The 15,632-nt window shown below is 47.5% G+C and overlaps 1 protein-coding gene across 1 annotated transcript; it reads left to right on the top strand.

Moving 5' to 3' along the window:
- Nucleotides 1-11,461: 11,461 nt before the first annotated feature.
- LOC128570699 (60S ribosomal protein L31-like) lies at nt 11,462-11,856 on the top strand. Its single transcript, XM_053570079.1, has one exon. It carries the CDS (start codon nt 11,471-11,473, stop codon nt 11,846-11,848), a length of 378 nt encoding a protein of 125 aa, XP_053426054.1. The 5' UTR covers nt 11,462-11,470; the 3' UTR covers nt 11,849-11,856.
- The last annotated feature ends 3,776 nt before the right edge of the window (nt 11,857-15,632 follow it).

Genomic DNA, 15,632 nt, shown 5'->3' on the forward strand with positions numbered 1-15,632 from the left:
GTGCCGTGGCATCACTGTTCACAGCAACCTCCAACTCTTGGGCCTAGGCGATTCTCTTGCCTCAGCCTCCCGAGTATCTGGGACTACAGGCGCCCGCCACAATGCCTGTCTATTTTTTATTGCAGTTTGGCTGGGGCTGGGTCCGAACCCACCACCCTCGGCATATGGGGACGGCGCCTTACCAACTGAGCCACAGGCGCCTCCCATGGATGCGGTTCTTAAAGAGATGTGTTGTTTGATGAGAAGAGTTTATCAGTCTTATGTGAGGGCCTCAGACACTGTTGTTGTTTGGAGGAAAGGTTCTATACCTGGAAAAGTTTGAAATGCATCGTCCTAGAAGCTCTTCTGAAAAGTTTCTTTCATCTCTCAAATACGCTCCGGATCCTGAGCCTGACAGGGCTGTGACCTCTGTTGTCCACCAGATGGCAGCAACTTGTCTGCTACTGCAGGTGCCCGGCTGACCAGCACAAGATGTTCAGAAAAATAACCTAGAGAAGAGCAAAAGAATGTTAGCGCCAATACTGAGGCTAAGCAAATAGGTCACAAATAGGTCGAAGTGGCCCTCTACAGATGACTTTCTTATTTGGAATCCCTTGGGCATCTGTGGTGGTAAATATACCCACTGTCCTGCTTCAACCACCAGCCAAACTGGTACTGCTCAGCCCTCTCCAGGTGGGAGACCTCCTGCTTTAACTTTTTCTTACCAAGAAGGTGAGGCTTTGGTGGCCTGAGGTCAGGTAGGGGAGCTCACCCAGTTGTGAATGAATTATTATGACACAGAGGGGACATCAGATTCTCTTTCTGAGGCTCCAAGAGTTTCCTTCCAACTTCCCAAAATATTCACAAGGAAGAAAATTAAATCCCATAGGCTGATAAATACGAGGGGAGGCTTGATTTTCTATCTTGTGGATGCTTTTATGAATGAACAGATACAAAAAAGGACTAGTGCTGTGTACCCAGTTGGTCCATTCATTCAGACAACAAATGTTATTGAGTACCTACTGTATACAGTCCTGGGCTAGATGCTTCGGGGAATTAAAAGGTGAATCAGACATAGGCTTTTTTTCTTTTCTTTCTTTCTTTATTTATTTATTTAGCTGGGACTACAGGCGCCCACCACAACGCCCAGCTATTTTTTGGTTGCAGCCATCATTGTTGTTTGGTGGGCCTGGGCTGTATTCGAACCTGCCAGCTCAGGTGTACGTGGCTGGCATCTTAGACGCTTGAGCCACAGGTGCCAAGCCTTTTCTTTTTTTTTTTTTTTTAATAGAGACAGGGTCTTGCCCTGTCACTGAGTCTGGAGTGCGGTGATGTCATCATAGCTCACTGTAACCTTGAACTCCTGAGCTCAAGTAATTCTCCTGCCTCAGCCTCCCAAGTAGCTAGAACTACAGGTGCATATCAACCTGTCTAGCTAATTTTTCAATTTTTTGTAATATGAGGGTCTCCCTATATTGTTCAGGCTTTTCTCAAACTCCTGGCCTCAAGCAATCCTCCTAAAGTGCTGGATTACATACATGAGCCACCTTGTCCAGTCCAGACACAGGTCTTTTTGGAAAAGCCTAATACAACTTAGTCCAAATGACAGGTGATTGGGTCATGTGTATTGAAGGGCTTTATGTTGGTTTTCTTCTTTTTCTTCTCCTTCTCCTCTTCCTTCATTCTTCAAATTTCTGTTCCTCACTGTTTGGCTAAGGCCATAAGTTAAATGATGAAACCATAATATGGGAAGCAAATAGGGAAAGAGAATATTTGGAAGGAAACCAGAGAGGCCTCAAACATTTGCCATAAGGAATCCACATACTTAGCAGTCCTGTTATTGATATCTGCAGATCTCAAAGCAAAGCATTTCTCCCATCTCCTCTCATTGATTTTCATGGAGAATTAATAATCCTAGCTCTCCCTTGTTTGGGCTTGCTAATGCATACTGATACTTTAAATTGTCTTAAAAAGAAGACTTATTAGTTTAAGACTTTTTTTTTTGTAGAGACAGAGTTTCACTGTACCGCCCTCGGGTAGAGTGCCGTGGCGTCACACGGCTCACAGCAACCTCTAACTCTTGGGCTTACACGATTCTCTTGCCTCAGCCTCCCAAGCAGCTGGGACTACAGGAGCCCGCCACAACACCTGACTATTTTTTTGTTGCAGTTTGGCAGGGGCTGGGTTTGAACCCGCCACCCTCGGCATATGGGGCCGGCGCCCTACTCACTGAGCCACAGGCGCCGCCCAGTTTAAGACTTTTTTATTGGCTCAGCACCTGTAGCTCAGTGGCTAGGGCGCCAGCCACATACACCAGAGCTGGCAGGTTCGAATCCAGCCCAGGCCTGCCAAACAACGACAACTACAACCAAAAAATAGCCAGGCATTATGATGGGTGCCTGTAGTCCCAGCTACTTGGGAGGCAAGAGGATCTCTTAAGCCCAAAGAGTTTGAGGTTTCTGTGAGCTGTGACGCCATGGCACTCTACCAAGAGTGACATAGTAAGACTCTGTCTCTACAAAAAAAAAAAAAGAAAGACTTTCTTATTTTATTTATTTATTTATTTTGAGACAGCGCCTCAAGCTGTTGCCCTGGGTAGAGTGCTGTGGCATCACAGCTCACAGCAACCTCACTCTTGGGCTTAAGTGATTCTCTTGCCTCAGCCTCCGAAGCAGCTGGGACCACAGGCGCCCACCACAACGCCCAGCTATTTTTTTTTGTTGTAGTTGTCATTGTTGTTTTAGCTGGCCCGGGCTGAGTTCGCACCTGCCAGGCTCAGTGCATGCGGCTGGTGCCCTACCCACTGAGCGACAAGCGCCGCCCAAGACTTTTTTATTTTAAAAGATACAGGGAAATATAAAGAATAAAGCAGGGCTGGGCACAGTAGTTCATGCCTGCAATCCTAGCACTTTGGAGAGCTGAGGCGGGAGGAAGGCTTGAGGCCAAGAGTTCAAGACCAGCCTGTGCAACATAGTGAGACCTTGTCTCTAAAAAAAGAAAAAACCTGAATAAAATAGATTGAACCATAATTTCATTGCCCATAGGTGGTAGTGTTTTTAAAATGCATACAGCTCACTGTGTAATGCCAACAGTACAGAAAGGTAAATAAAGAAAAGGGAAAGCCCTCCCACTACTTTGTTCCCACAGTTCCTCTTCCCCAAAATAACCACAGTAAAGTTGCTTAAATTTCCTTCCAGAAAAAAAAAAAAAATCATGCATTCAGCAGCACACGTATCTCTAAGCCCATATGCAAATCTCCCCTGCTATTGTAGTTATTTGCACACACTATACACACTGTTCTGCACCTTGCTGTCTTCCTTTATTAGAATACCTTGGCTCTCTCACCTGGTAGCACATACTAATCCACCTCGTTCTTTTTCATTGTTTTCCCCAGCGTGGACCCATGAGGTTTCATTGTCACCAGCTGTTGCAAGTAACTGCAATGCAATGGTGCTTGGTTCTCCTAAGGGTCCAGCTATCTTCGCACCCCATTTTCCCACAGGGTTGTGCTTAGTGTCCTAGAAAATAACCTTTGGGTGGGGGATGGTAATGCTTGAACCCCTAGAGCTACCCAGTGACTTCATGTTATGAATGTGTGGCTTTGCCTTCTTTGGGGAAGTTGGCACTCCTCTCCCTCCTGTTCCTGACAAGCTGGCATGGGTGCTGCCAGGCTGGCCATCGGAGCATGGGCTATCCTGGGATGGAGTCTTTGTATCTTCCAGCTGGCTGAGGGCTTGCTGGGTCAGCAAATGAGCAACCTGGAGCTCTTGGCTCAAGCTGGGCTTGCACGGCTTAGGTGGTGTTCATGGCTGCCCTGTGCTACTCTGAGATTCACAAACAAACAGGAAGCTAGTCCACTTCCTCCTTGCTGGGGCTTGGGCCCTGTCCTTATCAGCCAGTTAGCCCAGAGGGGAAGGAGCAGCTGGGATTCAGAAGGGAACTACCTAGTAAAGGTGATGGGGAATTGTGGCCCCACTGCCAGGGTAGGCTCCCCATCTCTGTGCACCTATTTGCCCATCAGAGGCAGCCTTCTTGGTAAAGTTGGACTTGAATTCTTCCCTTCAGGAAGCTGTTTTGTTGTTGTTTGTTTGTTTTTTGAGACAGAGTCTCTCTCTGTCCCCCTGGGTAGAGTGCCCTGGTGTCATAGCTCACAACAACCTCAAACTCTCGGGCTCAAGCGATCCTCTTGCCTCAGGCTCCCAAGTAGCTGGGACTAAAGGCACTTGCCACAATGCCCAGCTAGTTTTTCTATTTTTAGTACAGACAGGGTCTCACTCTTGCTCAGGCTGGTCTTGAACTCCTGAGCTCAAGCAATCCACCTGCCTTGGGCTCCCAGAGTGCTAGGATTATAGGGGTGAGCCACCGTGCCTGGCCAGGAAGACTTTTCTGATAAATGCCTTCCCCTTGTCCCTTTGGTTCTGAGACGGAATTCATTTGAACTCGTAGTAAGCAGTTCTCTAGGAGTTTGTGGTGTTTTCTCCCTTAAGGCAGCACCAACATATTTTCTTCTGCTTTTTTCCCAGTGCCAACTGAGCACTGCTCTCTCTGTTCCTGAAGGTGCTCAATACATGTCGTCTGAATGACCAGTACTAAGGCGGTGCCGTGCAGGGTTGCAGAATCGGCTCATGATGAGGCAGGAAGGCATTGCTACTTGGGACTGTGGGGCAGCTGAACAGGAGGGAGTGGTGAGGACAGTTACTGGGGTGTGAGGCAGAGGTGTGGCTGGGTGGAGGCTGAGATGAGTGCTGCAGATACTCCATATAGTCCTCAAGTCCTGAATGCCACTGGACCATGCAGAAAAATTTGCTAATTGAAGAGTCACTCCATTCCTGATACAGGGGCTGCCCACTTTAAAGGAATTAGAATTTTTAAAGTACAGTCAAACATAAAAATAATGCTGAACACATTTAATCCTTCGCAGTGTGACTCAAAGCACACATTAGAACGCCTCAGTGCCTCTGGCGATCATTATGACTATCAATTACTTTAGAGAACATTAGATGTGGGCCTGGCAGCCTGCAGTGAGTCACTGTCAGTTGCTCAAAAGAAAAAACAAACTCTGATATCTACCTGTTTAGTAGCCACTGTTTTCTCTATAAAGAAAGCTGGTACAGAAATCAAATTAAACAACACACATGACTGCAAAACCCCAAATGCCCAGTTGTCTCCACATTGGAATTGTTTAGGATTCAAATAAAAGTTTCTCTTCGAAGCACTTGGGGATCAGAGAAGGGCAGGTGAGGATGGAGAAGGGAATGATGAGTGAGTCAGGCTGGGGGCTGAGGGAGGAGGACAAGCGGAGGCAGAGAGCTTCAGGGATGTGAGCTCAGAAGTTGGTGCAGATGATAAAACAGCAGCTCTGGAAGTCCCCAATTCCTTCAAAGGGCATCCATACTTATGATGTGGATCTCGAGGGCGGTGCTGTGGCTCAATGGATAGGACACTGGTCCCATATACCAAGGGTGGCGGGTTCAAACCCGGCCCCGGCCAAACTGCAACAAAAAAATAGCCGGGCGTTGCGGCGGGCGCCTGTAGTCCCAGCTACTCGGGAGGCTGAGGCAGGAGAATCGCTTGAGCCCAGGAGTTGGAGGTTGCTGTGAGCTGTGTGATGCCACAGCACTCTACCAAGAGCGATAAAGTGAGACTCTGTCTCTACAAAAAAAGAAAAAAAATGTGGATCTCGAGAGTAGACCAACAGATGACCTAGTGGTTGTTCCAGGGGCCGTGTGAAATTCAAGGTGCTCCTTGATCTTTACCTAGCTCAATACACAGTCTTCACAGCATCAGTCAGGCAAATTCAGCTCCCTCTGTACCCTATGCAGTTTCTAGAGCTTCTACCCAGGGCCAGTTAGGGTGTTTCCTCTGGAGGCAGAAGGGGGAGCTCCACAGAGAAGGATCAAGTAAGGGCAAAGGCTGGGCCCAGCAGGGTAGCTTCTGAGGCGCAAAGGCTGGGCCCAGCAGTGTAGCTTCTGAGGCTGGCAAAGGCTGGGCCCAGCACTGTAGCTTCTGAGGCTGGAGAGACACTCTTAGCCCTCCCAGCATGCCAGGACCCCCAGCCCAGTCCCAATCTGACATTTAGAAATGAGTGGAAACCTCAGGTTAAAAATACCCAGTCTTGTTGTAAAGAGAATAAGAACAGGAAGGAAGTGTGGGAAGGTAAGGCAGAAGAGAGAAAAGCCCCAGACAAGGAGCAGGAGAATGGCCGGAAGCTGAGCAGGTAGAGCAGATGGGGGCGCTCTTCAGGTGCCTGCGGGATTTGTAGGCAGGGGATGGAGGCGTGGTGGACTTGGCTTTCTTGAGCATAGGTCAGGCTGGTCCTCCCAGAGGAATGATTTTGGCCCACTGAGACCAATAGTCAGATCCCTACAAAGAGTCTTGGGTCAAGATATGAGTAGAGAAGCAGAGGGCCTTCTCCAAAAGCAGTGGGTCCTGGGTGACCTGAGGGGGGCCTGTCGTGTCTGTCATTCTCCTGTCTGGGAGGGAAGAGCCACCTGAACCACCAGAACTTCAGCACTGGGCAGGATAGAATGAGTGAGCATTCAGCTGGCCTCGGTAACAGCAGCCACTCTTGTCCAGTGAAACGAAAACGAGAAGGTTGAGGCAGCATAGCATTGACGCTACAGCACAAAGGTTAAGGTCAGGGATCTGGATCTAGAATGCCTGCATCTGCATCACCTTGGACTAACATGCAACTTTTCTGTGCTACAGTTTCAACTATAAAATGGGGGTGACAACAGGTGCTGTCAGCATTATAGCTGCTAGAACAGTATCTGGTTCCTGGCGTAAGTGCTTTTTAAGTGTTAGCTGGAGTAAAAAGGAGTGCCAGCAATGGATAGGAAAGATGTTCCTAATACCTCAAGTCAACGAAACAGCCTTGCACGGAGAGCCTGGCACCACACCGAGCCAGGAGGCAGCAGGGGAAAGGAGGGCATGGAGATAAATAAGACTTGGGCCCAAGTGCTCAGGAGCCAATATCCGGTGGAGGATACAAACAGCTAAGCAATGGCTTTCAGCATAATGCAGGGGATTCCTCCAACTCCTGGGCTCAAGCGAGTCTCCTGCCTCCGCCTCCCAAGTAGCTGGGACTATAGGGGCGCCCGCTGTAACGCCCGGCTATTTTTTGGTTGCAGCCATCATTGTTATTTGGTGGGCCTGGGCTGGATTCAAACCTGCCAGCTCAGGTGTATGTGGCTGGTACCTTAGCTGCTTGAGCCACAGGCGCTGAGCCTTTTTTTTTTTTTTTTGAGACAGGGTCTCACTATGTCACCCTCGGTAGAGTGCCATAGCATCACAGCTCACAGTAATCTCAAACTCTTGGCTTAAGAAATTCTCTTGCTTCAGCCTCCCAAGTGGTTGGGACTATAGGTGTCTGCCACAACACCTGGCTATTTTTGTTGTTGTTGTTTTTGTGATTATTGTTTAGCAGGCCCAGGCTGTGTTGGAACCCACTAGCCTCGGTGCATGTGGTTGGCGCCCTAACCACTGAACTACAGGCACCAAACCTCTTCTAGCTATTTTGAAATATGCAATAAATTATTATTAACTATAGTCCTACTGTGCTATTCAACACTAGAAATAGTAATAATAATTATATAATATATAATAATAAATATAATATATAATAATAATTATTATTATATCATTATTATTTTAGACAGAGTTTTGCTTTATCGCCCTTGGTAGAGTGCCATGGTGCATGGCATCATAGCTCACAGCAACCTCAAACTCTTGGGTTCAAGCAATTCTCCAGAGCCTCTCAAGTAGCTGAGACTACAGGTGCTCCCCATAACACCTAGCTCTTTTTTAGAGATGGGAGTCTCTCACTTGCTCAGGCTGGTCTTGAACCTGTGAGCTCAGGCATTCCACCTGCCTCAGCCTCCCAGAGTGCTAGGATTATAGGCGTGAGCCACCATACCCAGCCCTACACTAGAAATTATTCTGTCTTCAAAAGTTGTTTGTTTGTTTGTTTTTTTTTTCGTAGGCTGGGTGCGATGGCTCACACCTATAATCCTAGCACTCTGGGAGGCCAAGGTGGGGGTGAATAGCTTGAGCTCACAAGTTCAAGACCAGCCTGAGCAAGAACGAGACCCCATCTCTACTAAAGATAGAAAAACTGAGGCAAGAGGATCACTTGAGTCCAAGTTGGAAGTTGCTGTGAGCTATGACAGCACAGCACTCTACCCAGGGTGACAGCTTGAGACTCTGTCTCAAAAAAAAAAAAAAGTTTCTTTTTGTAATTTGTGGTTAAAGAGGCAACTATTTGAAATGTAGACTTCCACATCTATCATTGTTATTAATAAAAGCAAACTTCAGCCCAAATATATATTGCGTCTTAAGGGATTAATGATAGTAAGTCATGTATATAACTTATAAATAATTGAACAGATACCAACTAAGGGTGTATGCTCAAGTTTTATTAGTGAGGAGATCTAACACCTCAGTTTGGGGGTTGTCAATCTCACGTAGAATCTGATTTGGGCAAACATTCTGAAGTCATAGGTTTCAGGTCCCAGGGAATGAATTGGTTTCCTGCTTTATCAGTTCTCCACATCTGAAATCCCATGTATTATGCTTAACTCTAAGAACAAAGAATGCTTGTATTCTAGAGCGTGGCCGCAATGGCTCACTTGTCTTTCATCGTCTGGGTCCTTCTCTTCCTACTGGAGATGGGGAAAAGATTAACCAAGCTCCCTGGAGAAAAGCCTTAAGTAAATACAAGGTGTTGCCAAAGTTATTGTTACTATTATTGACAACCGTAATAGGCAGCAACATTGTATGATGCTCCAAGGAATTCAAGTTAGGACCCAGGAAAGGATTTTCTAATTTCCTGACACTACATGAATCCAGGGGTGACCTATGACCTGTGTCCTATGGGACATGGAGATGTCTAGGGCTTACACAAACTGAAGCCCTGGGAAGATGAGACTGTCATTCTTTAAGGGGGGAAGAGCACAATTCCTACTAGACAGAGTCTAAATTCTAAGTGAATCAGCGATGGATTGAAGAAAGCATTTCTGTCCAAGAGCCAAGGCCAGGGAGCTGATGCCTTTGCTGAGACGTAGGTACCTGCATCCCACCTGCAGAGGAAGCTGGGTGAGGGGTTTCCCTGGCCTTTGCACTCTTGCCCTCACACTCAAACCAAGAACATACACCCATAAAATTTTATATTAAAATAATTATTTTTACTTTTTTGAAGCACATTTGTGGGAGGTTAATAGAGTGGGGATGAATATTCTCTGCAATTTTTGTCTAACACTCATCTACTGGGCACATGCCCTGTGTGCAAGGTGCTATATTTAGGCACCATATAGATACAAAACTGAATGAGACATCAGCATACTGATGACCCAGAGGCCAGTTAAGATGTGCACATAACCACAGCACAAGGTGAGCACAGGGGCTGGATAAAGAGGAACCAGGATTCCAAGGTGGGATGAGGGCCAGGTGTAGTCATAGAGAAGACTCTGGCCAGGGCCTTGAAGGCCAGGAGGGTCTCGCCAAGTGAAGATGGAGGGAATGACATTCCCAAAGAAGGAACAAAACTCCCAAATGGGAAAGTATGGGATATGTATGATCCACAGTGAGACATTACTTCTGGCAGGCATCCAGAGGGTAAAGGAGAAGGGAGGAGGGTTGGTAAGTTATTAGAACCAGATTTTAAACAGCCACATGCTGGTCTACAAGGTTAAGTTTATCCTCACCGAGTAGTGAGGAGCCTTGAAAAGTTTTTGGGCAGGTGAGGCAGTTGAATCCAAAGAAGTTAAAAATAAAACAAAACCTGTGCAGAGTCCTATGGTGAGTGAGCTTGTGGTCCAGCCCAGACTTGAACCCAGCCTGAAACTCAGACTTAGAGTGACACAAGCAAAGTACCTGGTCCCCCACACTGACCAGAGACAGATGGGAAAGAGCTCCAGGCCAGAGGTGGGCAGACTGCTTCTCCCAGGAAGCCTGGAGGCCAAGTTTCCAAGGAGTTAGGCATCCTACCCTGCTCTGGCTTGGATCTTGTTAAGCTGAATCTTCCCATGGAAACTGGGTGGTGGACAAGCTGGTGGCTAGACTGCAATTCTTGGGAACCCAAATGGGTTGGGCTGGGAATGGCCCAGTGTGGGATCACTGCAATAAAATGAAGGGAGAGGAGCCTGTGCAGTGTCCTGGGGTGTGAGGCAGAGGGCGTGGGGCCTTGCATTCCTGGATGGTTGAGACGCTGCAGCTGATGACTATCATTATTATTCCTGCTTTGGCTTCTCTGAGCTTTCATCCTGCAGGACCCTGCTTTGCTGGGACACTGTCACCAGCTAGCAAAGGGAGGGGTGGGCAGCTCCTGTTTACAAGGGAACACATGACAGGAGAGTAGGCTTTCCCCCAGTGCTGAGCTCCTTCCTAACCAAATTTATCAAGAGGAAACCGAGGCATAGAGGTAGGGAATGATTTAGCTGAGGTCCTGTAGCAGAAAACCACCCCCCACCCCGCACTCAACCATCCCCTTCTCACTAGGCCACGCTTCTGTTTCCTCCCTCAGTTGGCCTGGAGGGGAGCCAGGGAAGGTGTGGGTTCTAGAAGAAAGAACTGAGCTGGGGCCAGGACAGCAGAGCTAGTACCCTCCGTGCCAGGTGCTGCAGGCATCATGAGGTCAGGCTCCTGGTTTCACATCTCTCTGGAAGGTTCTGCCATATGGGTGGATCTTCCCCAAGCCCCCGAGGGAGGGCAACACTGCAGACATGCAAAATGCCTCCCTCCCTCCCATCAGAGGCCAGATTCAGCATCCCGGGATGAAAAGAGCCTGGTTCTCATAAAGATGGGCCAGGCCCAGGGGCAGAGGGCCAGGCAATGGCTCAGAGACAGGGCAAGGTGTGTATGTGTGTGCTGTGTGCACGTTTGCTTCCAGTGACATGTCCCTGCCTGCTGAGAAGAGATGAAAGGGAGAAAGTCTAGAAGGGAACATGAACAGCAATCTGAGGACAGGTGAGGGGCTGAGTGGAATCCTACAAAATGCATGGACCTTGCCAGACAGACAGTGGGACCCAGAGGAGGAGGAAGTCCTGCCGCACCTGTCCCTTTCCTCATGCCTACTGTCCATGTAGAGAGCAGCAATATTTGGGAACATCTGGCTTCAAGGAGAGGTGGGACAACACAGACAGGTTGGCTGAGACGGCTAGAGGAGAAATGACAAAAGTGGGGCTTCAGTGGCCTCCAGAAATTCTCACAATAGCTGTGCCTGCCTGACAGAGTTGGCCAACCAGCAGAGCATTCCTGTATCAAGCTTTTATTAGGCACCTACTATGTGCAGGGCACCCTGTTGGCAGCTGTCGGTGCAAATAAATAAGACAAACTGGCCAGGTGCAGTGGCTGACGCCTGTAATCCTAGTATGGTGAGAGGCTGAGGTTAGTGGATTGCCAGAGTTCATAAGTTTGAGACCAGCCTAAGCAAGAGTGAGATCCCGTCTCTACTAAAAATGGAAAAAATGGAGCTTTCCAACTTGGGACCTGTAGGATGGCTCCCGCAAAGAAGGGTGGCGAGAAGAAGAAGGGCCGGTCTGCCATCAACGAGGTGGTGACTCAAGAATACACTATCAATATTCACAAGCGCATCCATGGAGTGGGCCTCAAGAAGCGTGTCCCTCGGGCACTCAAAGAGATCCGGAAATTTGCCATGAAAGAGATGGGAACTCCAGATGTGCGCATTGATACCAGGCGTAACAAAGCTGTCTGGGCCAAAGGCATAAGGAATGTCCCATACCGTACCCGTGTGCGGTTATCCAGAAAATGCAATGAAGATGAAGATTCACCAAACAAGCTCTATACTTTGGCTACCTATGTACCTGTTACGACTTTCAAAAATCTACAGACAGTCAACGTGGATGAGAACTAACTGGTGATTGTCAGACATATCAAATAAAATTATAAAATCAAAAAAGAAAAAATGGAGGCAAGAGAATCACTTGAGCTCAAGAATTAGAGGCTACTGTGAGCTATGACGCCACAGCACTCTATCCAGGGTGACAACTTGAGACTCTGTCTCAAAAAAAAAAGAAGAAGAAGAAGAAGACAAGTCCTTTGTCCTCAGGAGGTTCTCTCTGGAGAAAGAAAAATTCCTTTTTGGTTTCAGCCCTCAACCATAAAACCCATCTCTTGAACATGCACTGTGATTTTGGCCATTCTAAGACTCACTGATCTTCTGTGGTCTGTCCAGACCAAATACACCTTTCAGCCTATAAAGCCTCCACCCCCTTGTCTTTTCCCATTGGTAATCTAAAGAACCTGCTGCTTATCAGATACAATATGAACTTTTGGGACTATTTTCCAGGGCTCTCCCATGCATTTTTAGCTCTTATTATTACTAAACAGTGCCCCTTCTAATCCCCCAGTACGCAAGCGTTTATAATATAACTCTCTACATCTCAACAAGGGCAAAGCCTTTTCAAGGGAATCATTTTAAGGTTTAGAGCTGACTTAATCAACATTTACTGAGTAACTGCTACATATGAGGCACTGTGACAGGTACTAAGACAGGTTTTTTTTGGGGGGGGGGTTGAGACAAAGTCTCAAGCTGGTGCCCTGAGTAGGGTGCCATGGCATCATAGCTCACAACAACCTCAAACTCTTGGGCTTAAGCGATTCTCTTGCCTCAGCCTCCCGTGTACCTGGGACTGCAGGTGTCCGCCACAATGCCTGGCTATTTTTGGTTGTAGTTGTCATGGCAGGCCTGGGCTGGATTAGAACCCGCCAGCTCCAGTGTATGTGGCTGAGCCCTAGACGCTGAGCTACAGGTGCCGAGCCACTATGACAGTTTTTTTTTTTTTTTGCAGTTTTTGGCTAGGGCTGGGTTTGAACCCACCACCTCCGGTATATGGGGCCAGCTACTCCTTTAAGCCAGAGGCGCTACCCCCACTAAGGCAGTTTTGATGGCAGACACGAGCCTCCTGCCCTGAGGGAGTCCATGAACTAACAGGGATGACAGTCACTTATGAAAACAGAATGTGGTGCATGGTCAGATAGGACAAGAATCATGGGGTCCCTAAAAGTCCCGCTGTGACCCCACAGGTCTCTTACTTCCTATCTGGGTTCTTCACAGAGCACAGTGTGCCTTGCAGGGGAAGAAGGGAAAATGTTCCAGGATGTCCACAAGGCCAGAACTAAGACATTGGCCCTCAATCTCTTCTCCTACCATGGGTGAGGTCTCTCTCTTCCCAAATTCAATGTCCTCTGGAAGTGACACAGACAGCAGGGACAGATTAAGAGTCTAAGAATTCCTGGGTGGTACCTGTGGCTCAAAGGAGTAGGGCGCCAGCCCCATATGCCAGGGGTGGTGGGTTCAAACCCAGCCCCGGCCAAAAACTGCAAAAAAAAAAGGAAAAAAATAACTCTAAGAATTCCATGTAAAAACAAGCCCTATGGACAATGAAACTGCGAAGGGCTGTAAAAGGTACTTCACAATTTCACTGTGTTAGGAAATATCAGCTTCCACCACCACTCCAGTAAGCAGCCATCTTTCTGGGTGTGAGATCCACTCTTGTCTATTGTGACTAAATTGTCTGTGACAGGTGGAGCTCCCATGCTTTTCAAACTTGTCCATGAAGGAAGGCTCTAACTCCTCATGCAGTTGTTTGATGTTGAATCAGTGTTGAATGACTATAATTGGCAGAAAAGTCTGCCAACTGCTTAACCAAGATAGGTACAAATACTACCCTCTTGCTTATCAACTATCTCTGCAGAATGGCATAATAAGGAAAAGTTGTAAGTTTTCTCTACTCCAAATGCTCCATTAAAACTCCTATAAAACTGATACAAGTAAGAAGTCTTTGGATCTGATGACCCTTGTTCTCACTTGGGGTCAACATCCCACCACATGCAATGATGCAGCCTTGTAGTCCCAGCCACTCAGGAGGCTGAGACTCATCACTTGAGTCCAGGAGTTCTGGGTTGTAGTGCATGATGCCAATTGGGTGTCCACACTACATTCAGTATCAATATAGTGACCTCCTGGGATCTGGGAGCCACCAGATTGCTTGAGGAAAGGGGAACAGGCCCAGGTCGGAAACAGAACAGGTTACAACTCCCAGTTTGGTCAGTAGTGGGATTGTGCCAGTGAATAGCCACTGGGCTCCGGCCTCGGCAACATAGGGAGACTCCATCTCTAAAACAAAGAAAAATAAGTGTCAACATCCCATATGGACTTTTTTTTGAGACAGAGTTTCCTATGTCGCCTTCAGTAGAGTGCTATAGCCTCACAGCTCACAGCAACCTCAAACTCTTGGGCTTAAGCGATTCTCTTGCCTCTCAAGTAGCTAGGACTACAGGCACCTGCCACAATGCCTGGCTATTTTGTTGTTGTTGTTGTTGTTGTTGTCATTGTCGTTTAGCAGGCCCGGGCTGGGTTTGAGCCCACCAGCCCTGGCACATGGGGCTGGTGCCCTAACCACTGAGCTACAGGTGCCAAGCCACCATATGGACGTTTTCTGATGATGTGATAGTCAGGCGAGAAAAGGAAACAAAGGGCCTAGACGTGCTTGAACACAAGCCTCCCTGTGCTTTCCCAGGGCCCTCTCCTGAGTGGGATCTTCTCCCCACTTGGTGCCTCTGTCACCAAGGCACATTGGACTGGGAGTAACACTTTTAGTTGTGGAACTGGGGTGGATCCCAAGAATGCTGAAGCAGAGGGGAGATGTGCTTAAGGAGCACAGCAGTAAAGTGTTCCTTTATAGGTGGGCTGCTAAAAGTGAAAGTGATTTGAGCTCTAAAGTTAGAAAGGTAGTAGAGCCAATTTCCAAAGGCTGCTGCTTTCTTAAATCAAAGAGCCAAATCACTACAAAAGGGTCCCCCCTTCCTCTCCTCCCTTCCCTTCCTTCCTTCTTTCCTTCTTGCTTTCTTCTAGAACTAAAACAGTGAGTCCCCGTAGAAAGATGCCTTTGTTCTTGCCATAGCCCACAGCCTGGAATAGCCTTCCCCTTTCCTCTTCTGGCTTTATCCTTCCAGCTAAAGTCCAATGTCCTTTACATGGTCTTCCTCATCCAATCAAGCTCTGACTGAACTGTCCTCTCTCCGAATTAGCGTTTACTTATTCCATAAAACTATGTGGCTTCATATGATTACATAATGTCTCAGGTTCTCTAGCTGTATGACATGCATACAGCCTTGTCCTCCCGGCCAGGTTGTAAACATCTAGAGGGCAGAGACCATGCCTCGTGTTTAGGAGTCCCTCAGAACACTGATCACAGGGCTGAGGACATTAGTAGGTCTTTACTGAAACCTTCATTTGCCTTTTGCTTCTCATTAAACATCAGAGAATTCATCATGGAGAAAACTTCCATAAATGTAATAAATGTGCATAAAAGCCTTTATTTGGGTGGAGTAACCACCTTCTGCCCCATCAGAGAATTCCCACTGGAAAGGGGAAAGAAACCCTATGTCTGGCTCTGTCCATGGGAGAGTCCTTGGGGAGAGTTTGGAAGCTTGGAAGCTGTGCCTTGTTCAACATCCCAGAAGTCTATTACCTGAATGCAGTGGTAGTGGGAAAACCTTCGTTCAAGATGATTACCAGCACAGCATACTCCTTAGAGAGAAAATAAGAATCTGTAGCACTTAAGAAAGGCTCCTCTAAGATCTTCACCAATACCACAGAACCCCCCTGAAAGTGAAGCATAGGACCCCATGGG

Source organism: Nycticebus coucang, chromosome 18 (genome assembly GCF_027406575.1).
Source record: "Nycticebus coucang isolate mNycCou1 chromosome 18, mNycCou1.pri, whole genome shotgun sequence".
NCBI lineage: Eukaryota > Metazoa > Chordata > Mammalia > Primates > Lorisidae > Nycticebus > Nycticebus coucang.

Bases quoted from the DNA above. Each gene is read 5' to 3' on its own strand.
- LOC128570699 (XM_053570079.1), top strand. From the start codon at position 11,471: ATGGCTCCCGCAAAGAAGGGTGGCGAGAAGAAGAAGGGCCGGTCTGCC.